The sequence below is a fragment of the Bufo gargarizans genome, chromosome 9 (genome assembly GCF_014858855.1).
Source record: "Bufo gargarizans isolate SCDJY-AF-19 chromosome 9, ASM1485885v1, whole genome shotgun sequence".
In the NCBI taxonomy this organism is placed as follows: Eukaryota; Metazoa; Chordata; class Amphibia; order Anura; family Bufonidae; genus Bufo; species Bufo gargarizans.
Window position 1 is genome coordinate 16,876,691 of NC_058088.1, and position 19,349 is coordinate 16,896,039.

Below are 19,349 nucleotides of genomic sequence, written 5' to 3' on the forward strand. Positions count from 1 at the left end.
ATTGTGATTTATGTAAAACACTTCCAAAAGGGACTATATTATTTAAAGGAGGGGGAAGATGTGCTGGTTGTCAGACCCCCAACAATCAGCTATTGATCGCCTGTCTTTGGATAGGCCGATACTTGTAAAATCCTGGACAACCCCTTTAAAAATTGTATATTAGGAGATCTGAATTGATGCTTTGGAGCAGTGTTCCTCAACTCCGGTCCTCAGGGCCCACCTACCGGCCATGTTTTCAGGATTTCCTTAGTATTGAGCTGGTGATATAATTAGTGTCAAGTCCTCTAAAGCAGTGTTCCTTAACTCTGGTCCTCAGGGCCCAACTGTCGGTCATGAATTGAGAAGATACTACAGAATGAATACCTGTGGGATCTTCTAAAATCATGACCAACAGGTGGGCCCTGAGGATTGGAGTTGAGGAACACTGCTTTAGAGGACTGTAACCTTCCATATAATGATGTAACTGCTATAGAAGCAAGGCAGGCGAATGCTCATGATCCACATGATGAAGCATTCCAGTTACAGCAAGTTATCGCCTATCAACCGGATGGGGTAGAACTGTTAAATTGGTGGAGGTCCAACCACCAATCATGAGAAAAGGAGTCCCGTGCCCCACCATTTAAGTGAAGTTGCAATCAAGAACTCTCACTCCATTCCAACTTTGTTGGACTGCCGGGAGAGACAAATGTTGTACTCTGCCATCTCCGGCAGTCTCCTATAGATGAATGAAGCAGTAGTAGTAGTGTGCATGCTCAACCATTTCTCCCCAAGAACCCCTATTTTTTTATCATTAAGGGTCTCAGTTAGAGTTGAGCGAACACCTGGATGTTCGGGTTCGAGAAGTTCGGCCGAACATCCCGGAAATGTTCGGGTTCGGGATCCGAACCCGATCCGAACTTCGTCCCGAACCCGAACCCCATTGAAGTCAATGGGGACCCGAACTTTTCGGCACTAAAAAGGCTGTTGTAAAACAGCCCAGGAAAGAGCTAGAGGGCTGCAAAAGGCAGCAACATGTAGGTAAATCCCCTGCAAACAAATGTGGATAGGGAAATGAATTAAAATAAAAATTAAATAAATAAAAATTAACCAAAATCAATTGGAGAGAGGTTCCATAGCAGAGAATCTGGCTTCCCGTCACCCACCACTGGAACAGTCCATTCTCAGATATTTAGGCCCCGGCACCCAGGCAGAGGAGAGAGGTCCCGTAACAGAGAATCTGGCTTCATGTCAGCAGAGAATCAGTCTGCATGTCATAGCAGAGAATCAGGCTTCACGTCAGCCACCACTGCAACAGTCCATTGTCATAAATTTAGGCCCAGCACCCAGGCAGAGGAGAGAGGTCCCGTAACAGAGAATCTGGCTTCATGTCAGCAGAGAATCAGTCTTCATATCATAGCAGAGAATCAGGCTTCACGTCACCCACCACTGTAAGAGTCAATTTTCATAAATTTAGGCCCAGAACCCAGGCAGAGGAGAAAGGTCCCGTAACAGACAATCTGGCTTCATGTCAGCAGAGAATCAGTCTTCATATCATAGCAGAGAATCAGGCTTCACGTCACCCACCACTGTAAGAGTCAATTTTCATAAATTTAGGCCCAGAACCCAGGCAGAGGAGAAAGGTCCCGTAACAGACAATCTGGCTTCATGTCAGCAGAGAATCAGTCTTCATATCATAGCAGAGAATCAGGCTTCACGTCACCCACCACTGTAAGAGTCAATTTTCATAAATTTAGGCCCAGAACCCAGGCAGAGGAGAAAGGTCCCGTAACAGACAATCTGGCTTCATGTCAGCAGAGAATCAGTCTTCATATCATAGCAGAGAATCAGGCTTCACGTCACCCACCACTGTAAGAGTCAATTTTCATAAATTTAGGCCCAGAACCCAGGCAGAGGAGAAAGGTCCCGTAACAGACAATCTGGCTTCATGTCAGCAGAGAATCAGTCTTCATATCATAGCAGAGAATCAGGCTTCACGTCACCCACCACTGTAAGAGTCAATTTTCATAAATTTAGGCCCAGAACCCAGGCAGAGGAGAAAGGTCCCGTAACAGACAATCTGGCTTCATGTCAGCAGAGAATCAGTCTTCATATCATAGCAGAGAATCAGGCTTCACGTCACCCACCACTGTAAGAGTCAATTTTCATAAATTTAGGCCCAGAACCCAGGCAGAGGAGAAAGGTCCCGTAACAGACAATCTGGCTTCATGTCAGCAGAGAATCAGTCTTCATATCATAGCAGAGAATCAGGCTTCACGTCACCCACCACTGTAAGAGTCAATTTTCATAAATTTAGGCCCAGAACCCAGGCAGAGGAGAAAGGTCCCGTAACAGACAATCTGGCTTCATGTCAGCAGAGAATCAGTCTTCATATCATAGCAGAGAATCAGGCTTCACGTCACCCACCACTGTAAGAGTCAATTTTCATAAATTTAGGCCCAGAACCCAGGTAGAGGAGAAAGGTCCCGTAACAGACAATCTGGCTTCATGACAGCAGAGAATCAGTCTGCATGTCATAGCAGAGAATCAGGCTTCACGTCAGCCACCACTGCAACAGTCCATTGTCATAAATTTAGGCCCAGCACCCAGGCAGAGGAGAGAGGTCCCGTAAAAGAGGATCTGGCTTCATGTCAGCAGAGAATCAGTCTGCATGTCATAGCAGAGAATCAGGCTTCACGTCAGCCACCACTGCAACAGTCCATTGTCATAAATTTAGGCCCAGCACCCAGGCAGAGGAGAGAGGTCCCGTAACAGAGGATCTGGCTTCATGTCAGCAGAGAATCAGTCTGCATGTCATAGCAGAGAATCAGGCTTCACGTCAGCCACCACTGCAACAGTCCATTGTCATAAATTTAGGCCCAGCACCCAGGCAGAGGAGAGAGGTCCCGTAACAGACAATCTGGCTTCATGTCAGCAGAGAATTAGTCTGCATGTCATAGCAGAGAATCAGGCTTCACGTCAGCCACCACTGCAACAGTCCATTGGCATATATTTAGGCCTAGCACACAGGCAGAGGAGAGGTTCATTCAACTTTGGGTAGCATCGCAATATAATGGTAAAATGAAAATAAAAATAGGATTGAATGAGGAAGTGCCCTGGAGTCCAATAATATATGGTTATGGGGAGGTAGTTAATGTCTAATCTGGACAAGGGACGGACAGGTCCTGTGGGATCCATGCCTGGTTCATTTTTATGAACGTCAGCTTGTCCACATTGGCTGTAGACAGGCGGCTGCGTTTGTCTGTAATGACGCCCCCTGCCGTGCTGAATACACGTTCAGACAAAACGCTGGCTGCCGGGCAGGCCAGCACCTCCAAGGCATAAAAGGCTAGCTCTGGCCACGTGGACAATTTAGAGACCCAGAAGTTGAATGGGGCCGAACCATCAGTCAGTACGTGGAGGGGTGTGCACACGTACTGTTCCACCATGTTAGTGAAATGTTGCCTCCTGCTAACACGTTGCGTATCAGGTGGTGGTGCAGTTAGCTGTGGCGTGTTGACAAAAGTTTTCCACATCTCTGCCATGCTAACCCTGCCCTCAGAGGAGCTGGCCGTGACACAGCTGCCTTGGCGACCTCTTGCTCCTCCTCTGCCTTGGCCTTGGGCTTCCACTTGTTCCCCTGTGACATTTGGGAATGCTCTCAGTAGCGCGTCTACCAACGTGCGCTTGTACTCGCGCATCTTCCTATCACGCTCCAGTGCAGGAAGTAAGGTGGGCACATTGTCTTTGTAGCGTGGATCCAGCAGGGTGGCAACCCAGTAGTCCGCACAGGTTAAAATGTGGGCAACTCTGCTGTCGTTGCGCAGGCACTGCAGCATGTAGTCGCTCATGTGTGCCAGGCTGCCCAGGGGTAAGGACAAGCTGTCCTCTGTGGGAGGCGTATCGTCATCGTCCTGCCTTTCCCCCCAGCCACGCACCAGTGATGGACCCGAGCTGCGTTGGGTGCCACCCCGCTGTGACCATGCTTCATCCTCATCCTCCTCCACCTCCTCCTCATCCTCGTCCTCCTCGTCCTCCAGTAGTGGGCCCTGGCTGGCCACATTTGTACCTGGCCTCTGCTGTTGCAAAAAACCTCCCTCTGAGTCACTTCGAAGAGACTGGCCTGAAAGTGCTAAAAATGACCCCTCTTCCTCATCCTCCTCCTCCTCCTCCTGGGCCACCTCCTGTTCCATCATCGCCCTAAGTGTTTTCTCAAGGAGACATAGAAGTGGTATTGTAACGCTGATAACGGTGTCATCGCCACTGGCCATGTTGGTGGAGTACTCGAAACAGCGCAACAGGGCACACAGGTCTCGCATGGAGGCCCAGTCATTGGTGGTGAAGTGGTGCTGTTCTGTAGTGCGACTGACCCGTGCGTGCTGCAGCTGAAACTCCACTATGGCCTGCTGCTGCTCGCACAGTCTGTCCAGCATGTGCAAGGTGGAGTTCCACCTGGTGGGCACGTCGCATATGAGGCGGTGAGCGGGAAGGCCGAAGTTACGCTGTAGCGCAGACAGGCGAGCAGCGGCAGGATGTGAACGCCGGAAGCGCGAACAGACGGCCCGCACTTTATGCAGCAGCTCTGACATGTCGGGGTAGTTGTGAATGAACTTCTGCACCACCAAATTCAGCACATGCGCCAAGCAAGGGATGTGCGTCAAATTGGCTAGTCCCAGAGCTGCAACGAGATTTCGCCCATTATCACACACCACCAGGCCGGGCTTGAGGCTCACCGGCAGCAACCACTCGTCGGTCTGTTGTTCAATACCCCGCCACAACTCCTGTGCGGTGTGGGGCCTGTCCCCCAAACATATGAGTTTCAGAATGGCCTGCTGACGTTTACCCCGGGCTGTGCTGAAGTTGGTGGTGAAGGTGTGTGGCTGACTGGATGAGCAGGTGGAAGAAGAGGAGGAGGAAGCCGAGAAGGAGGAGGTGGCAACAGGAGGCAAAGAATGTTGCCCTGCGATCCTTGGCGGCGGCAGGACGTGCGCCAAACAGCTCTCCGCCTGGGGCCCAGCTGCCACTACATTTACCCAGTGTGCAGTTAGGGAGATATAGCGTCCCTGGCCGTGCTTACTGGTCCACGTATCTGTGGTTAGGTGGACCTTGCTACAGATGGCGTTGCGCAGTGCACACTTGATTTTATCGGATACTTGGTTGTGCAGGGAAGGCACGGCTCTCTTGGAGAAGTAGTGCCGGCTGGGAACAACATACTGTGGGACAGCAAGCGACATGAGCTGTTTGAAGCTGTCTGTGTCCACCAGCCTAAATGACAGCATTTCATAGGCCAGTAGTTTAGAAATGCTGGCATTCAGGGCCAGGGATCGAGGGTGGCTAGGTGGGAATTTACGCTTTCTATCAAATGTTTGTGAGATGGAGAGCTGAACGCTGGCGTGTGACATGGTTGAGACGCTTGGTGACGGAGGTGGTGGTGGTGGTGTTGGTGGTACATCCCCTGTTTGCTGGGCGGCAGGTGCCAACGTTCCTCCAGAGGCGGAGGAAGAGGCCGAGGCGGCAGCAGCAGAATAGGCCGAGGCGGCAGCAGCAGAAGAGGTAGCAGGGGGAGCCTGAGTGACTTCCTTGGTTTTAAGGTGTTTACTCCACTGCAGTTCATGCTTTGCATGCAGGTGCCTGGTCATGCAGGTTGTGCTCAGGTTCAGAACGTTAATGCCTCGCTTCAGGCTCTGATGGCACAGCGTGCAAACCACTCGGGTCTTGTCGTCAGCACATTGTTTGAAGAAGTGCCATGCCAGGGAACTCCTTGAAGCTGCCTTTGGGGTGCTCGGTCCCAGATGGCGGCGGTCAGTAGCAGGCGGAGTCTCTTGGCGGCGGGTGTTCTGCTTTTGCCCACTGCTCCCTCTTTTGCTACGCTGTTGGCTCGGTCTCACCACTGCCTCTTCCTCCGAACTGTGAAAGTCAGTGGCACGACCTTCATTCCATGTGGGGTCTAGGACCTCATCGTCCCCTGCATCGTCTTCCACCCAGTCTTGATCCCTGACCTCCTGTTCAGTCTGCACACTGCAGAAAGACGCAGCAGTTGGCACCTGTGTTTCGTCATCATCAGAGACATGCTGAGGTGGTATTCCCATGTCCTCATCATCAGGAAACATAAGTGGTTGTGCGTCAGTGCATTCTATGTCTTTCACCGCTGGGGAAGGGCTAGGTGGATGCCCTTGGGAAACCCTGCCAGCGGAGTCTTCAAACAGCATAAGAGACTGCTGCATAACTTGAGGCTGAGACAGTTTCCCTGGTATGCATGGGGGTGATGTGACAGACTGATGGGGTTGGTTTTCAGGCGCCATCTGTGCGCTTTCTGCAGAAGACTGGGTGGGAGATAATGTGAACGTGCTGGATCCACTGTCGGCCACCCAATTGACTAATGCCTGTACCTGCTCAGGCCTTACCATCCTTAGAACGGCATTGGGCCCCACCATATATCGCTGTAAATTCTGGCGGCTACTGGGACCTGAGGTAGTTGGTACACTAGGACGTGTGGATGTGGCAGAACGGCCACGTCCTCTCCCAGCACCAGAGGGTCCACTAACACCACCACGACCATGTCCACGTCCGCGTCCCTTACTAGATGTTTTTCTCATTGTTATGGTTCACCACAACAACAAATATATTATTTGGCCCAATGTATTGTATTCAAATTCAGCGGGATATAAATTTGAGGCCTAGTATTTAGGCGCTGGGTGACCGGTATGGATTTAGTGACAGAATTAGACTTGGAAATGCACAGAAGCGTGTGTGTGAAGTTATTCTGAATGACCCAATGTGCACCTTGAATATTATATACCCTTTTTGGGATAGATTTCAAATAGCTCTGATATAGCAGGAACCACTAAATTATGAAATTGCTAAATTGGGAATTGTACTTCAACCCAGAACAAAAAATGTGCTTTGACGGGCACTAAATAACTTTCCCAGCTACAACAGGACAGCGGTAACGAGAGATTTAGAGGGATTTAAATTTGAGGCCTAGTATTTAGGCGCTGGGTGACAGGTATGGGTTTAGTGACAGAATTAGACTTGGAAATACACAGTAGCGGGTGTGTGTGAAGTTATTCTGAATGACCCAATGTGCACCTTCAATATTATATACCCTTTTTGGGATAGATTTCAAATAGCTCTGATATAGCAGGAACCACTAAATTATGAAATTGCTAAATTGGGAATTGTACTTCAACCCAGAACAAAAAATGTGCTTTGACGGACACTAAATATCTTGCCCAGCAACAACAGTACAGCGGTAACGAGAGATTTAGCGGGATATAAATTTGAGGCCTAGTATTTAGGCGCTGGGTCACCGGTATGGATTTAGTGACAGAATTAGACTTGGAAATGCACAGAAGCGTGTGTGTGAAGTTATTCTGAATGACCCTATGTGCACCTTCAATATTATATACCCTTTTAGGGATAGATTTCAAATAGCTCTGATATAGCAGAAACCACTAAATTATGAAATTGCTAAATTGGGAATTGTACTTCAACCCAGAACAAAAAATGTGCTTTGACGGACACTAAATATCTTGCCCAGCAACAACAGTACAGCGGTGGGTAACGAGAGATTTAGAGGGATTTAAATTTGAGGCCTAGTATTTAGGCGCTGGGTCACCGGTATGGATTTAGTGACAGAATTAGACTTGGAAATGCACAGAAGCGTGTGTGTGAAGTTATTCTGAATGACCCTATGTGCACCTTCAATATTATATACCCTTTTAGGGATAGATTTCAAATAGCTCTGATATAGCAGAAACCACTAAATTATGAAATTGCTAAATTGGGAATTGTACTTCAACCCAGAACAAAAAATGTGCTTTGACGGACACTAAATATCTTGCCCAGCAACAACAGTACAGCGGTGGGTAACGAGAGATTTAGAGGGATTTAAATTTGAGGCCTAGTATTTAGGCGCTGGGTCACCGGTATGGATTTAGTGACAGAATTAGACTTGGAAATGCACAGAAGCGTGTGTGTGAAGTTATTCTGAATGACCCTATGTGCACCTTCAATATTATATACCCTTTTAGGGATAGATTTCAAATAGCTCTGATATAGCAGAAACCACTAAATTATGAAATTGCTAAATTGGGAATTGTACTTCAACCCAGAACAAAAAATGTGCTTTGACGGACACTAAATATCTTGCCCAGCAACAACAGTACAGCGGTGGGTAACGAGAGATTTAGAGGGATTTAAATTTGAGGCCTAGTATTTAGGCGCTGGGTCACCGGTATGGATTTAGTGACAGAATTAGACTTGGAAATGCACAGAAGCGTGTGTGTGAAGTTATTCTGAATGACCCAATGTGCACCTTCAATATTATATACCCTTTTAGGGATAGATTTCAAATAGCTCTGATATAGCAGAAACCACTAAATTATGAAATTGCTAAATTGGGAATTGTACTTCAACCCAGAACAAAAAATGTGCTTTGACGGACACTAAATATCTTGCCCAGCAACAACAGTACAGCGGTGGGTAACGAGAGATTTAGAGGGATTTAAATTTGAGGCCTAGTATTTAGGCGCTGGGTCACCGGTATGGATTTAGTGACAGAATTAGACTTGGAAATGCACAGAAGCGTGTGTGTGAAGTTATTCTGAATGACCCAATGTGCACCTTCAATATTATATACCCTTTTAGGGATAGATTTCAAATAGCTCTGATATAGCAGAAACCACTAAATTATGAAATTGCTAAATTGGGAATTGTACTTCAACCCAGAACAAAAAATGTGCTTTGACGGACACTAAATATCTTGCCCAGCAACAACAGTACAGCGGTAACGAGAGATTTAGAGGGATTTAAATTTGAGGCCTAGTATTTAGGCGCTGGGTGACAGGTATGGGTTTAGTGACAGAATTAGACTTGGAAATACACAGTAGCGGGTGTGTGTGAAGTTATTCTGAATGACCCTATGTGCACCTTCAATATTATATACCCTTTTAGGGATAGATTTCAAATAGCTCTGATATAGCAGAAACCACTAAATTATGAAATTGCTAAATTGGGAATTGTACTTCAACCCAGAACAAAAAATGTGCTTTGACGGACACTAAATATCTTGCCCAGCAACAACAGTACAGCGGTGGGTAACGAGAGATTTAGAGGGATTTAAATTTGAGGCCTAGTATTTAGGCGCTGGGTCACCGGTATGGATTTAGTGACAGAATTAGACTTGGAAATACACAGTAGCGGGTGTGTGTGAAGTTATTCTGAATGACCCAATGTGCACCTTCAATATTATATACCCTTTTAGGGATAGATTCCAAATAGCTCTGATATAGCAGGAACCACTAAATTATGAAATTGCTAAATTGGGAATTGTACTTCAACCCAGAACAAAAAATGTGCTTTGACGGACACTAAATATCTTGCCCAGCAACAACAGTACAGCGGTAACGAGAGATTTAGAGGGATTTAAATTTGAGGCCTAGTATTTAGGCGCTGGGTGACAGGTATGGGTTTAGTGACAGAATTAGACTTGGAAATACACAGTAGCGGGTGTGTGTGAAGTTATTCTGAATGACCCAATGTGCACCTTCAATATTATATACCCTTTTAGGGATAGATTCCAAATAGCTCTGATATAGCAGGAACCTCTAAATTATGAAATTGCTAAATTGGGAATTGTACTTCAACCCAGAACAAAAAATGTGCTTTGACGGACACTAAATATCGTGCCCAGCAACAACAGTACAGCGGTAACGAGAGATTTAGAGGGATTTAAATTTGAGGCCTAGTATTTAGGCGCTGGGTGACAGGTATGGGTTTAGTGACAGAATTAGACTTGGAAATACACAGTAGCGGGTGTGTGTGAAGTTATTCTGAATGACCCAATGTGCACCTTCAATATTATATACCCTTTTTGGGATAGATTTCAAATAGCTCTGATATAGCAGGAACCACTAAATTATGAAATTGCTAAATTGGGAATTGTATTTCAACCCAGAACAAGAAATGTGCTTGAACGGACACTAAATAACTCGCCCAGCTACAGCACTAGGGACAGATTTAGCTGGATATAAATTTGAGGCCTAGTATTTAGGCGCTGGGTGACCGGTATGGATTTAGTGACAGAATTAGACTGGGATATGGCCAAAAAATAAACAGACTATTGCTGGTTAAATGCACTTGGTGTGACAGCTTCACCCTGATGTAGGCTTTAGCCAAAAAACAACCACACCATTGAGGGTTAAATGCACTTGGTGACAGGCGCAGCTTGCCCCTGATTTTGTATATGGCCAAAAAATGAACAGACTATTGCTGGTTAAATGCACTTGGTGTGACAGCTTCACCCTGATGTAGGCTTTAGCCAAAAAACAACCACACCATTGAGGGTTAAATGCACTTGGTGACAGGCGCAGCTTGCCCCTGATTTTGTATATGGCCAAAAAATGAACAGACTATTGCTGGTTAAATGCACTTGGTGTCACAGCTTCACCCTGATGTAGGCTTTAGCCAAAAAACAACCACACCATTGAGGGTTAAATGCACTTGGTGACAGGCGCAGCTTGCCCCTGATTTTGTATATGGCCAAAAAATGAACAGACTATTGCTGGTTAAATGCACTTGGTGTGACAGCTTCACCCTGATGTAGGCTTTAGCCAAAAAACAACCACACCATTGAGGGTTAAATGCACTTGGTCGCAGCTTGTGCTGGCGCACCACAAGACACAAAATGGCCGCCGATCACCCCAGAAAAATGAGACTGACAAACGGTCTGTGCAGCCTAAAAACAGTGAGCAATTGAGGATCAGCAGCTCAATGATCCACAGCTGCAGATCGATCAGTTAATCAAGTCCTTTGGAGGAGTTAATCTGCCTAATCTCGCCCTACTGTCGCAGCCGCAACCTCTCCCTACGCTAATCAGAGCAGAGTGACGGGCGGCGCTATGTGACTCCAGCTTAAATAGAGGCTGGGTCACATGGTGCTCTGGCCAATCACAGCCATGCCAATAGTAGGCATGGCTGTGATGGCCTCTTGGGGCAAGTAGTATGACGCTTGTTGATTGGCTGCTTTGCAGCCTTTCAAAAAGCGCCAAGAAAGCGTCACAAAAGCGCCAAGAAAGCGACGAACACCGAACCCGAACCCGGACTTTTACGAAAATGTCCGGGTTCGGGTCCGTGTCACGGACACCCCAAAATTCGGTACGAACCCGAACTATACAGTTCGAGTTCGCTCATCCCTAGTCTCAGTGGTTGGACCCCTTACCAGCCTAACAGTAATTTCTTATTCAGTGGGTAGGGGATATCTTGTTTTTACTGAAATACCCCTTATCTGCTCCCCCTGGTTTCCATGACACTTGCAGCTGCCACTGCACACCAGTTAATAATAGCTCCAACTGAGTGTAATGCTAGCTGTATACATCAATTTGCAGTTATCTTCCACAAAATGTATACTTTATCAAGTCTAAAAACATTCCTCCTTTACAGATATATTCTGAAATTCATCAGTACGGTATTGTGGACCTTAAAAAGTAGCCGAATGACTTACTTATAAACCCCTACCTTTAAAAAAAAAAATTATGGACAACAAATTAGGCAAATCCTCAGGCTTCCCCGAGCACAAAATTGACCTCTTCACTGGTCTAGGCCACCAGAAATATACAGTTACCCTTTCATTACCCTAGACCATTGGGGATTCTGAAGTTATGACCTACGTGTAGAATTTATATTTTTGTCTTTTTTTTTTTTTCTAGATGAAATATATTAAAGCTTCAAAATGCTTTATGAAGCCCGACATCCTGAGTCAAGATCTTAGAGATTGATGTAAAATAAAGACAAATTATCTGTATCCACTTTATACTATTTGTGTAGAGAAGAAATCCTAACTAGCCGAGAAGATATAGAAGATTAATAAACTTCATATAGGAGATATATATATATATATATATATATATACATGTGCAGGGGACAAAAATGAATCACACTGTTTTATTCAATCCTTGTGTCTTGCTTTGCCCCTGTCACCAGTGTCTATTTAAAGGTCTTTTACCCGGCCCTTGGTGCACGTAGCTGCTCATTTATATATGAATTAAAAATACTTTTTCTCCAGAATGAAGCAGTGGATCACTAAGTTAAAGGTAGTATCATTACATTCAGCTGAGCTAGCCCTACAAGGCATGGTGCCAGATTTATCAGTGAATTTCCTATTTGCTTTAAGGATTAATAAAGCTACTGATCAGCTGAAGTAATCTAAGTGGACGGGATGACCGTGGATCGGCTTACATGGCTGCTTAGCGTGTAATATATCCAGTGGTGGTAGCAATGATTGAGATAATTGTTAATCACATTAAAGGTCCTCGCAGTGGTGCTTCCTGGGCCGTGCAGTGATGGAAAAGGGTGCACTTAGTGGCACACTCTGGATAGGGGGAGTCTTCTGCTTGGTAATGGGTCAGGGTGCCTTCGTGTTGGTGGTGAATCATGAGATGCAAGTCAGAAACCAGTACAGAAGTAGTGCTATGCTATGCAGGTGTTGGTGCATGCAATGATAAGTCCAGTTCTAAGGCTGAGTTCACACGGGCGAGATTTCCGCGCGGGTGCAATGCGGTAGGTGAACGTATTGCACCCGCACTGAATCCGGCACCATTCATTTCTATGGGGCTGTGCACATGAGCGATTTTTTTCACGCATCACTTCTGCAATGCTTTAAAATCGCAGCATGCTCTATATTCTGCGTTTGTAACGCAGGACAGGCCCCATAGAAATGAATGGGGCTGAGTGAAAATCGCAAGCATCCGCAAGCAAGTGCGGATGCGGTGCGATTTTCACTCATGGTTGCTAGGTGACAGTCTATTCACTGTATTATTTTCTCTTATAACATGGTTATAAGGGAAAATAATAGCATTCTGAATACAGAATGCTTAGTACAAGGGCAATTGAGGGTTAAAAAAATAAAAAATAAATTAACTCACCTTGTCCTCTTCATCGCGCAGTTCCCGGTCTCTTCTGATGAGCTGTCGGCTAAAGGACCTTTGGTGACGTCAGATCACATGCTCCAATCACATGGTACATCACCACGGTGATGTACCATGTGATTGGAGCATGTGATCTGACGTCACCAAAGGTCCTTTAGCCGACAGCTCATCAGAAGAGACCGGGAACTGCGCGATGAAGAGGACAAGGTGAGTTAATTTATTTTTTATTTTTTTAACCCTCAATTGCCCTTGTACTAAGCATTCTGTATTCAGAATGCTATTATTTTCCCTTATAACCATGTTATAAGGGAAAATAATACAATCTACACTACAACTAACCCAAACCTGAACTTCTGTGAAGAAGTTCGGGTCTGGGTACCACAGTCGGTTTTTTATCACGCGAGTGCAAAACACATTGCACCCGCGTGATAAACACTGAACATCGGAACGCAATCGCAGTCAAAACTGACTGCAATTGCGTACCCAATCGCGCGGGTTTGCCGCAATACACCGGGACGCATCCGGACCTAATCCGGACACGCCCGTGTGAACCCAGCCTAACAGTTGAACAGTTCTTTACTGGCAATTAAGGTTCCAGTACAGTCTTTGGCATACATGGTCAAGCACGGTTTACATAGTTTCGCAATTTTCATAGTTCTCTCAGTTCCGCGGGTTGTAAACAGGCCTAACTGATTTCTCTCTGTGTCAAACTTCCAGCATCTGTACTTAGCTCTCAAACTCAAGCATCCAAACATAAGGGTGCACCATTTGTCTTGCTGCTCTTTGATCTTGCTTTCTATCACTTCAATTATGCATTCACAGTGCAAGACTATGAATTTCCCACTGCAGAGTGTAGTCCTTAGCAAATCTCCCATCTGCCTCCAAAGTATGTTCCGGATTCCAAAGCCTTTCATGTCTTAGACAAGTCTGTTGTAGAGTCCAAAAGTTTCTCATGTGAATTACCTCCACAGTCTATTTTGCATGCACCTCCTCTTCACACTAGAATGCATAACAATATCATACTTTCCAGAGGCTGGTTAAAGTTCTGTCTCTCACACTGGCTATTTCACTACCCAGAGCTGTTCACTGCTGCTTCACTTCTATGGCTTAGGCTTATCATTTCAGTTATTTCAATCAGTTATTGTGAGTCAAAACCAAGCGTGGGTCAAAAACACAGAATAGGGGCAAATTAAATCATTACACTTGATCTCTGAGTAGTCTTGACTACTGGCTTTGGCTCACAATAACTGAAGTGTGAACTCAGCCTTAGGCTCCATTCACACGTCTGCCACGTGTTTTGCGGATCCACAGAGCCGCGGATCCGCAAAACACGGAAAGCGGCAGTGTGTGTTCCGCATTTTGTAGACTATGCCTGTTATTTACAAGAATAGGACATGTTCTATTTTTTTGTGGAACGGAAGTGCGGACCCGGAAGTGCGGATCCGCATTTCCGTGTCCGGGCAGCCCCATAGGAATGAATGGGTCCGCAATTCTGTTCCGCAAAATGCGGAACTAAATTTTGGATGTGTAAATGAAGCCTTAATGTGACATTAGGTTAGGTGTGGGAGGGAAACACCACACCAAACATAGGAGGGAAAGGGGTGAGGGAATAAGGCCTGGAAACTAGGGAAAGGAGATGGACACCTTCTAATAAAACCCTAACCAAAGTGCTGACTAACTACCAGTATGAACAGACCCCAGAGGTAGGTGAGTTCATACACAGCAATACCTAGTGTCCTAACTCACCCTATCGGACCCTGGTACTAATGTCAGGACTGAGACAACCTGTAACTCCAAAAGGAAAGACGAACAGGAGTCTTCCTCAGGCCTTAATACAAATGCAACACACAAAATAACCCAAACAAAATACAAAAGGGAAAGAAAACACTTAACTTCAAGTGGCTGCTTGAGTGGCAGCACCAGGAACTCACCCAAGATCCACACACCAGCTATCCACAACTCCAGCAGAAGCTATAAACTGCATAGCATAGTGGGAGAAACAACAACAAATAGAGAAGGTTATATGACCATAATAGCCACACCTGGGGAAAGAAGGTGTGGCAAGCACCATAAACAACACAGACGTCATTTGATCCAAACAAAAAACTTGCCAGTCTCACAGATCTCCTGCCACCTGTCGCGGGAATGTCCGTGATACTTAATCTGTTCTGATTCTTTCCACCAAGCAACAGTGACTAATAGTCTGTTAACCCCGTCTGTAACTTGTGGACAAGAAATGCACATAATATACACATAAACACAGTTTTTTCCTTTAACTCTTTAAGTGGTGGAACACTACAATATCACATCAATATAAACACAAATATATGTTGTGCTGTTTTTAAAGGAAACCTGTCACTAGGATTTTGCGCCTAGAGCTGGGGACATGGGCTGCTAGATGGCCGCTAGCACATCTGCAGTACCCAGGTCCCATAGCTCTCTGTGCTTTTATTGTGTTAAAAAACTGTTTTGATTGATATGCAAATGACCTGATATGAGTCCGGTAGCCGGAGATGAGTCCAGCGGAAAGGTGCCCAGCACCGCCCCGCGTCCTCCGAATCTCCTCCTTGCTGGCTGACGTCACAGAGCTGGAGCGCCGAAATCTCGCGATGCGCGAGCTAGCGCATGCGTAGTTCGTTCCCTGTGCTGATGCCAGTACAGGGAATGAACATGATGCCGACACTGCGCATAGGCTAGCTCGCGCATCGCGAGATTTCGGCGCTCCAGCTCTATGACGTCAGCCAGCAAGGAGGAGATTCGGAGGACGCGGGGCGGTGCTGGGCTCCTTTCCGCTTGACTCATCTCCGGCTACAGGACTCATATCAGGTCATTTGCATATCAATCAAAACTGTTTTTTAACACAATAAAAGCACAGAGAGCTATGGGACCTGGGTACTGCAGATGTGCTAGCGGCCATCTAGCAGCCCATGTCCCCAGCTCTAGGCGCAAAATCCTAGTGACAGGTTTCCTTTAAAGTAACAACCATGGTCCTGCTAAGTCCTCAGAATCTGAGTATTTTTTCTCATTTAATACATAAAAAAATAGAAAAATAGATGTAGGAATATTCCAGTAGATTCTTATTATTGTTAAAGAACTACAATATTTCACCCATAGTATCATGCTAGGTTCAAATGAAGCCCAATCGCAGAAGTTCACCACGGAGGTGGATGGAGCTTGACCAACACCACCTGCAATGTTTCGTGAGACTCAGTCCCCGAAGGCTATTGGAAGATTTTTATGTCTATTGTGCTATTTTTCGATGTTCTGCAATATCAGTTTGGAGTATGGTCATATACTGGTAGGACTTCACTGGGAAGAGCCCTGTTGAGGTAGGATCTAGAAGAGGCCACAAGATGTCAGTGGAGACTTGTACTAGAGACACGATGGTGGAGACAGAAAAGTCATGATAGCGAGAGCAAGAGAGATGCAGTGAGAGAGACATAAAGAGACAGTTATATACAGAAAGTGAGAGAGCAAGAGAAGCACATCCTAAACACTTTATAATTGAAAAGATGTACAATTTTCCTCTCCTCCAAAAACATGGCTATCTCATTCTAAAAAACTAATGTAGGATCTCCTGACAATTTTCTATGCACTCCACAGTCAGACAACTATCCATATGTTTCGCTAAATACAGTGGTATGCAAAAGTTTGCACACCCCAGGTCAAAATTACTGTTACTGTGAACAATTAAGCAAGCTGAAAATGAAATGATCTCCAAAAGGCATACATTTAAAGATGAAACACACTTATCAAAATTTTAAGCAATATTAATGTATTATTTGTTTTGTGCAATATTAGTGGAGTACCTTGCAAAAGTATGGGAACCCAAGGAGATTTGAGTGCTCAGATAACTTTGACCCAGGTCTCAGACCTTAAATAGCCTGTTAGAGTTAAGGCTTGTTTACAATCATCATGAGGTGATGCAAATTTCAAAGCTTTATAAACACCCTGACTCCACTAACCTTGTCCCAAAAACAGCAGCCATGGGTTAATCTAAGCAGCTACCTAACAATCTGAAAATGGTTGAGGCTCACAAAGTAGGAGAAGGCTATAAGAAGATAGCAATCCGTTTTCAGGTTGCCTTTTCCTCAGTTATGAAATGGTAGTTAACAGGAACAGTGGAGGTCAAGAGAAGGTTTAGAAGACCAAGACACTCTTTAGAGACAGTTGCTGGTAGGATTGTTAGAAAGGCAAATCAGAACCCCCTCTTGACTACAAAAGACCTTCAGGAAGATTTAGCTATGGAGTTATGGTACATTGTTCTACTGTTCAGCGACAACTGCACAAATATGGCCCTAATGGAACGGTTATCAGAAGAAATCCTCTCCTGCGTCCTCCCCACAAAATTCAGTGTCAGAAATTTGCAAAAGAACATCTAAACACACGTGATGCATATTGGAAACAAGTCCTGTGGACTGATGAGGTTAAAATAGAACTCTTTGGCCACTATGCAAAGGTCTGTTTGAAGAACTTCAACCATTCACCATGGGAGTGGATCAATCATGCTTTGGGGTTTTGTTGAAGCAAATGGCACGCAAAACATTTCACAGGTAGAGGAAAGAATGGATTCAATGAAATTTCAGCAAATTTTGGAAGCAAACATAACAAGTCGAAAAGAGGATGGCTTCTACAAATAGATAATGATCCTAAACACACCTCAAAATCCACAAGAGACTACCTTAAAGGCACAAGCTGAAGGTTTTACCATGGCCCTCACAGTCCAATGATCTGAACATTATTAAAAATCTGTTGATAGACCTCAAAAGTACAGTGTATGCAAGACAGCCCAGAAATTTTACAGAACTGGAAGAATTTCACAAGGAAAAATGGAAGAAAATCCTTCAAACAAGAATTGAAAGACTCTTGGCTGGCTACAAAAAGCATTTACAAGTTGTGATACTTAATAAAAGGGGTGTTACTAGGTACTAACCATGCAGGGTGCCGAAAGTTTTGCATCAGGTCATTTTCCTTTTTTGTTATTTTGAAAATGTAAAAGATGAAAATAAAGAAATTGTTTTTGCTTAAAATACAAAGGGAATGTGTTATCTTTAACTTTATAGAGATATGTAGGAAGAAACGAAGGAGTGGTGCTGCAAAGAAGAGTTTCATCAATCATTGATGCACTTACCTGACGAAGGTGGTCGGTCCGACCCCGAAACGAGGTGTTTTATCATCAATAAAACAGATATCTGTGGAAACTCTTCTTTGCTAGTATCTTCAGCAGTATCTCCTTTGCTTCCTCCATATCTCCAGCAGGAGGGGGTGCAGCAGCGAATACTTACTACAGTACATGCGATCAGCACAACACTATCAGGTGAGTGGCCTACCTCTCTCCCTTGTATCCCACCTAGCACCCTGATCTTGCACACCCAGCTCTCCTCTTCTCGTTCTATTAGTATTTTTATCTTTATGCCTTTTGGAAATCATCTCAACTTTAACTGTTCATAGTAATGCGGTACAGAAATTCCAGTGCAGTACAGGTACGACGGGCTGATCGGGTGGGTGCAGGAGCTGCGCCCGCCTGACCAGCGGCAGGGTTCCGGCAGTCACTGATAGCCGGCCCCCGATGCCAATGCATTAAACCTTGCACGGCCGTGGTCAGCTCTGACCGCAACACGTGCGGTATCCTCACTGGTGCTGGTTTCCATGGGGTCCCCACGCTGCTGTGACAGGGACCCCATGGCAGGGAAGGCAGCCCGATGCCTTCCTTAGGCATCGTGGCTGCCTTCCGGGAGAGCCTGTGAGATCCAGCCCCCTGGATCTCACAGGCAAGCAGGCTGTAATGTCGGGTATATAAAGCAAATGCTTTATATATAAATATTTAAAAAAATTATCGGGTCAAAAAAAAAATTGGGCAAACTATATTGACCCGTGAGATGGACATAAACATCTCAAAGAGTTCAATCGAGAACCTGATTATTTTGTGCAATCAGTAAAACAGGGTTCAAGCGTCTATGCAAAAATATAAATGGTTTATTATACAATAGTTTAAAATACAAACAAAAATTATTCAACATAAATTTCAGTAATATACAATGATGTGCAGTACCCAGAATTCACCACTATATGATATCAACAAAACACTACTCAACCAACACAAGAATATTATGCAATACAGCTTTAAATTTGTGAGAGATATACAATCAATGGATTATGCGGAAAACTCAATCAAGAAGATGACAGATACGAGCCCTTGCTCCGCCCAAAAATGATGACCAATCTTCAGATAATGGTAGTATTGCAACAAAACTTATAAATTATTGGCTTGATATCAAACTAGGGAATACAAAGATTCCCAACAAAGAGTTCTCCAATATTATCCCCTTTTTTCAGTTATATGCATCGTAACTGAAATCAGAGAAAATACTGATGTAGCAACTAACGTTACACGTCCGCAAATGAGCGGGTATCTGGCTAAGTATCAAGCCAATTAATTTAGATCAAT

At 45.0% G+C, this 19,349-nt stretch overlaps 1 protein-coding gene across 2 annotated transcripts in view; it reads left to right on the plus strand.

Moving 5' to 3' along the window:
• Positions 1–12,041, plus strand: part of LOC122919604 — a 42,615-nt gene extending 30,574 nt beyond the window's left edge. For both annotated transcript variants that reach the window (XM_044268720.1, XM_044268719.1), the window contains exon 22: positions 11,684–12,041. In XM_044268720.1, the coding sequence (XP_044124655.1) occupies positions 11,684–11,687 (4 nt within the window). In that variant the 3' untranslated portion in view covers positions 11,688–12,041. The remainder of the gene's footprint in view (positions 1–11,683) is intronic.
• Positions 12,042–19,349: the final 7,308 nt, after the last annotated feature.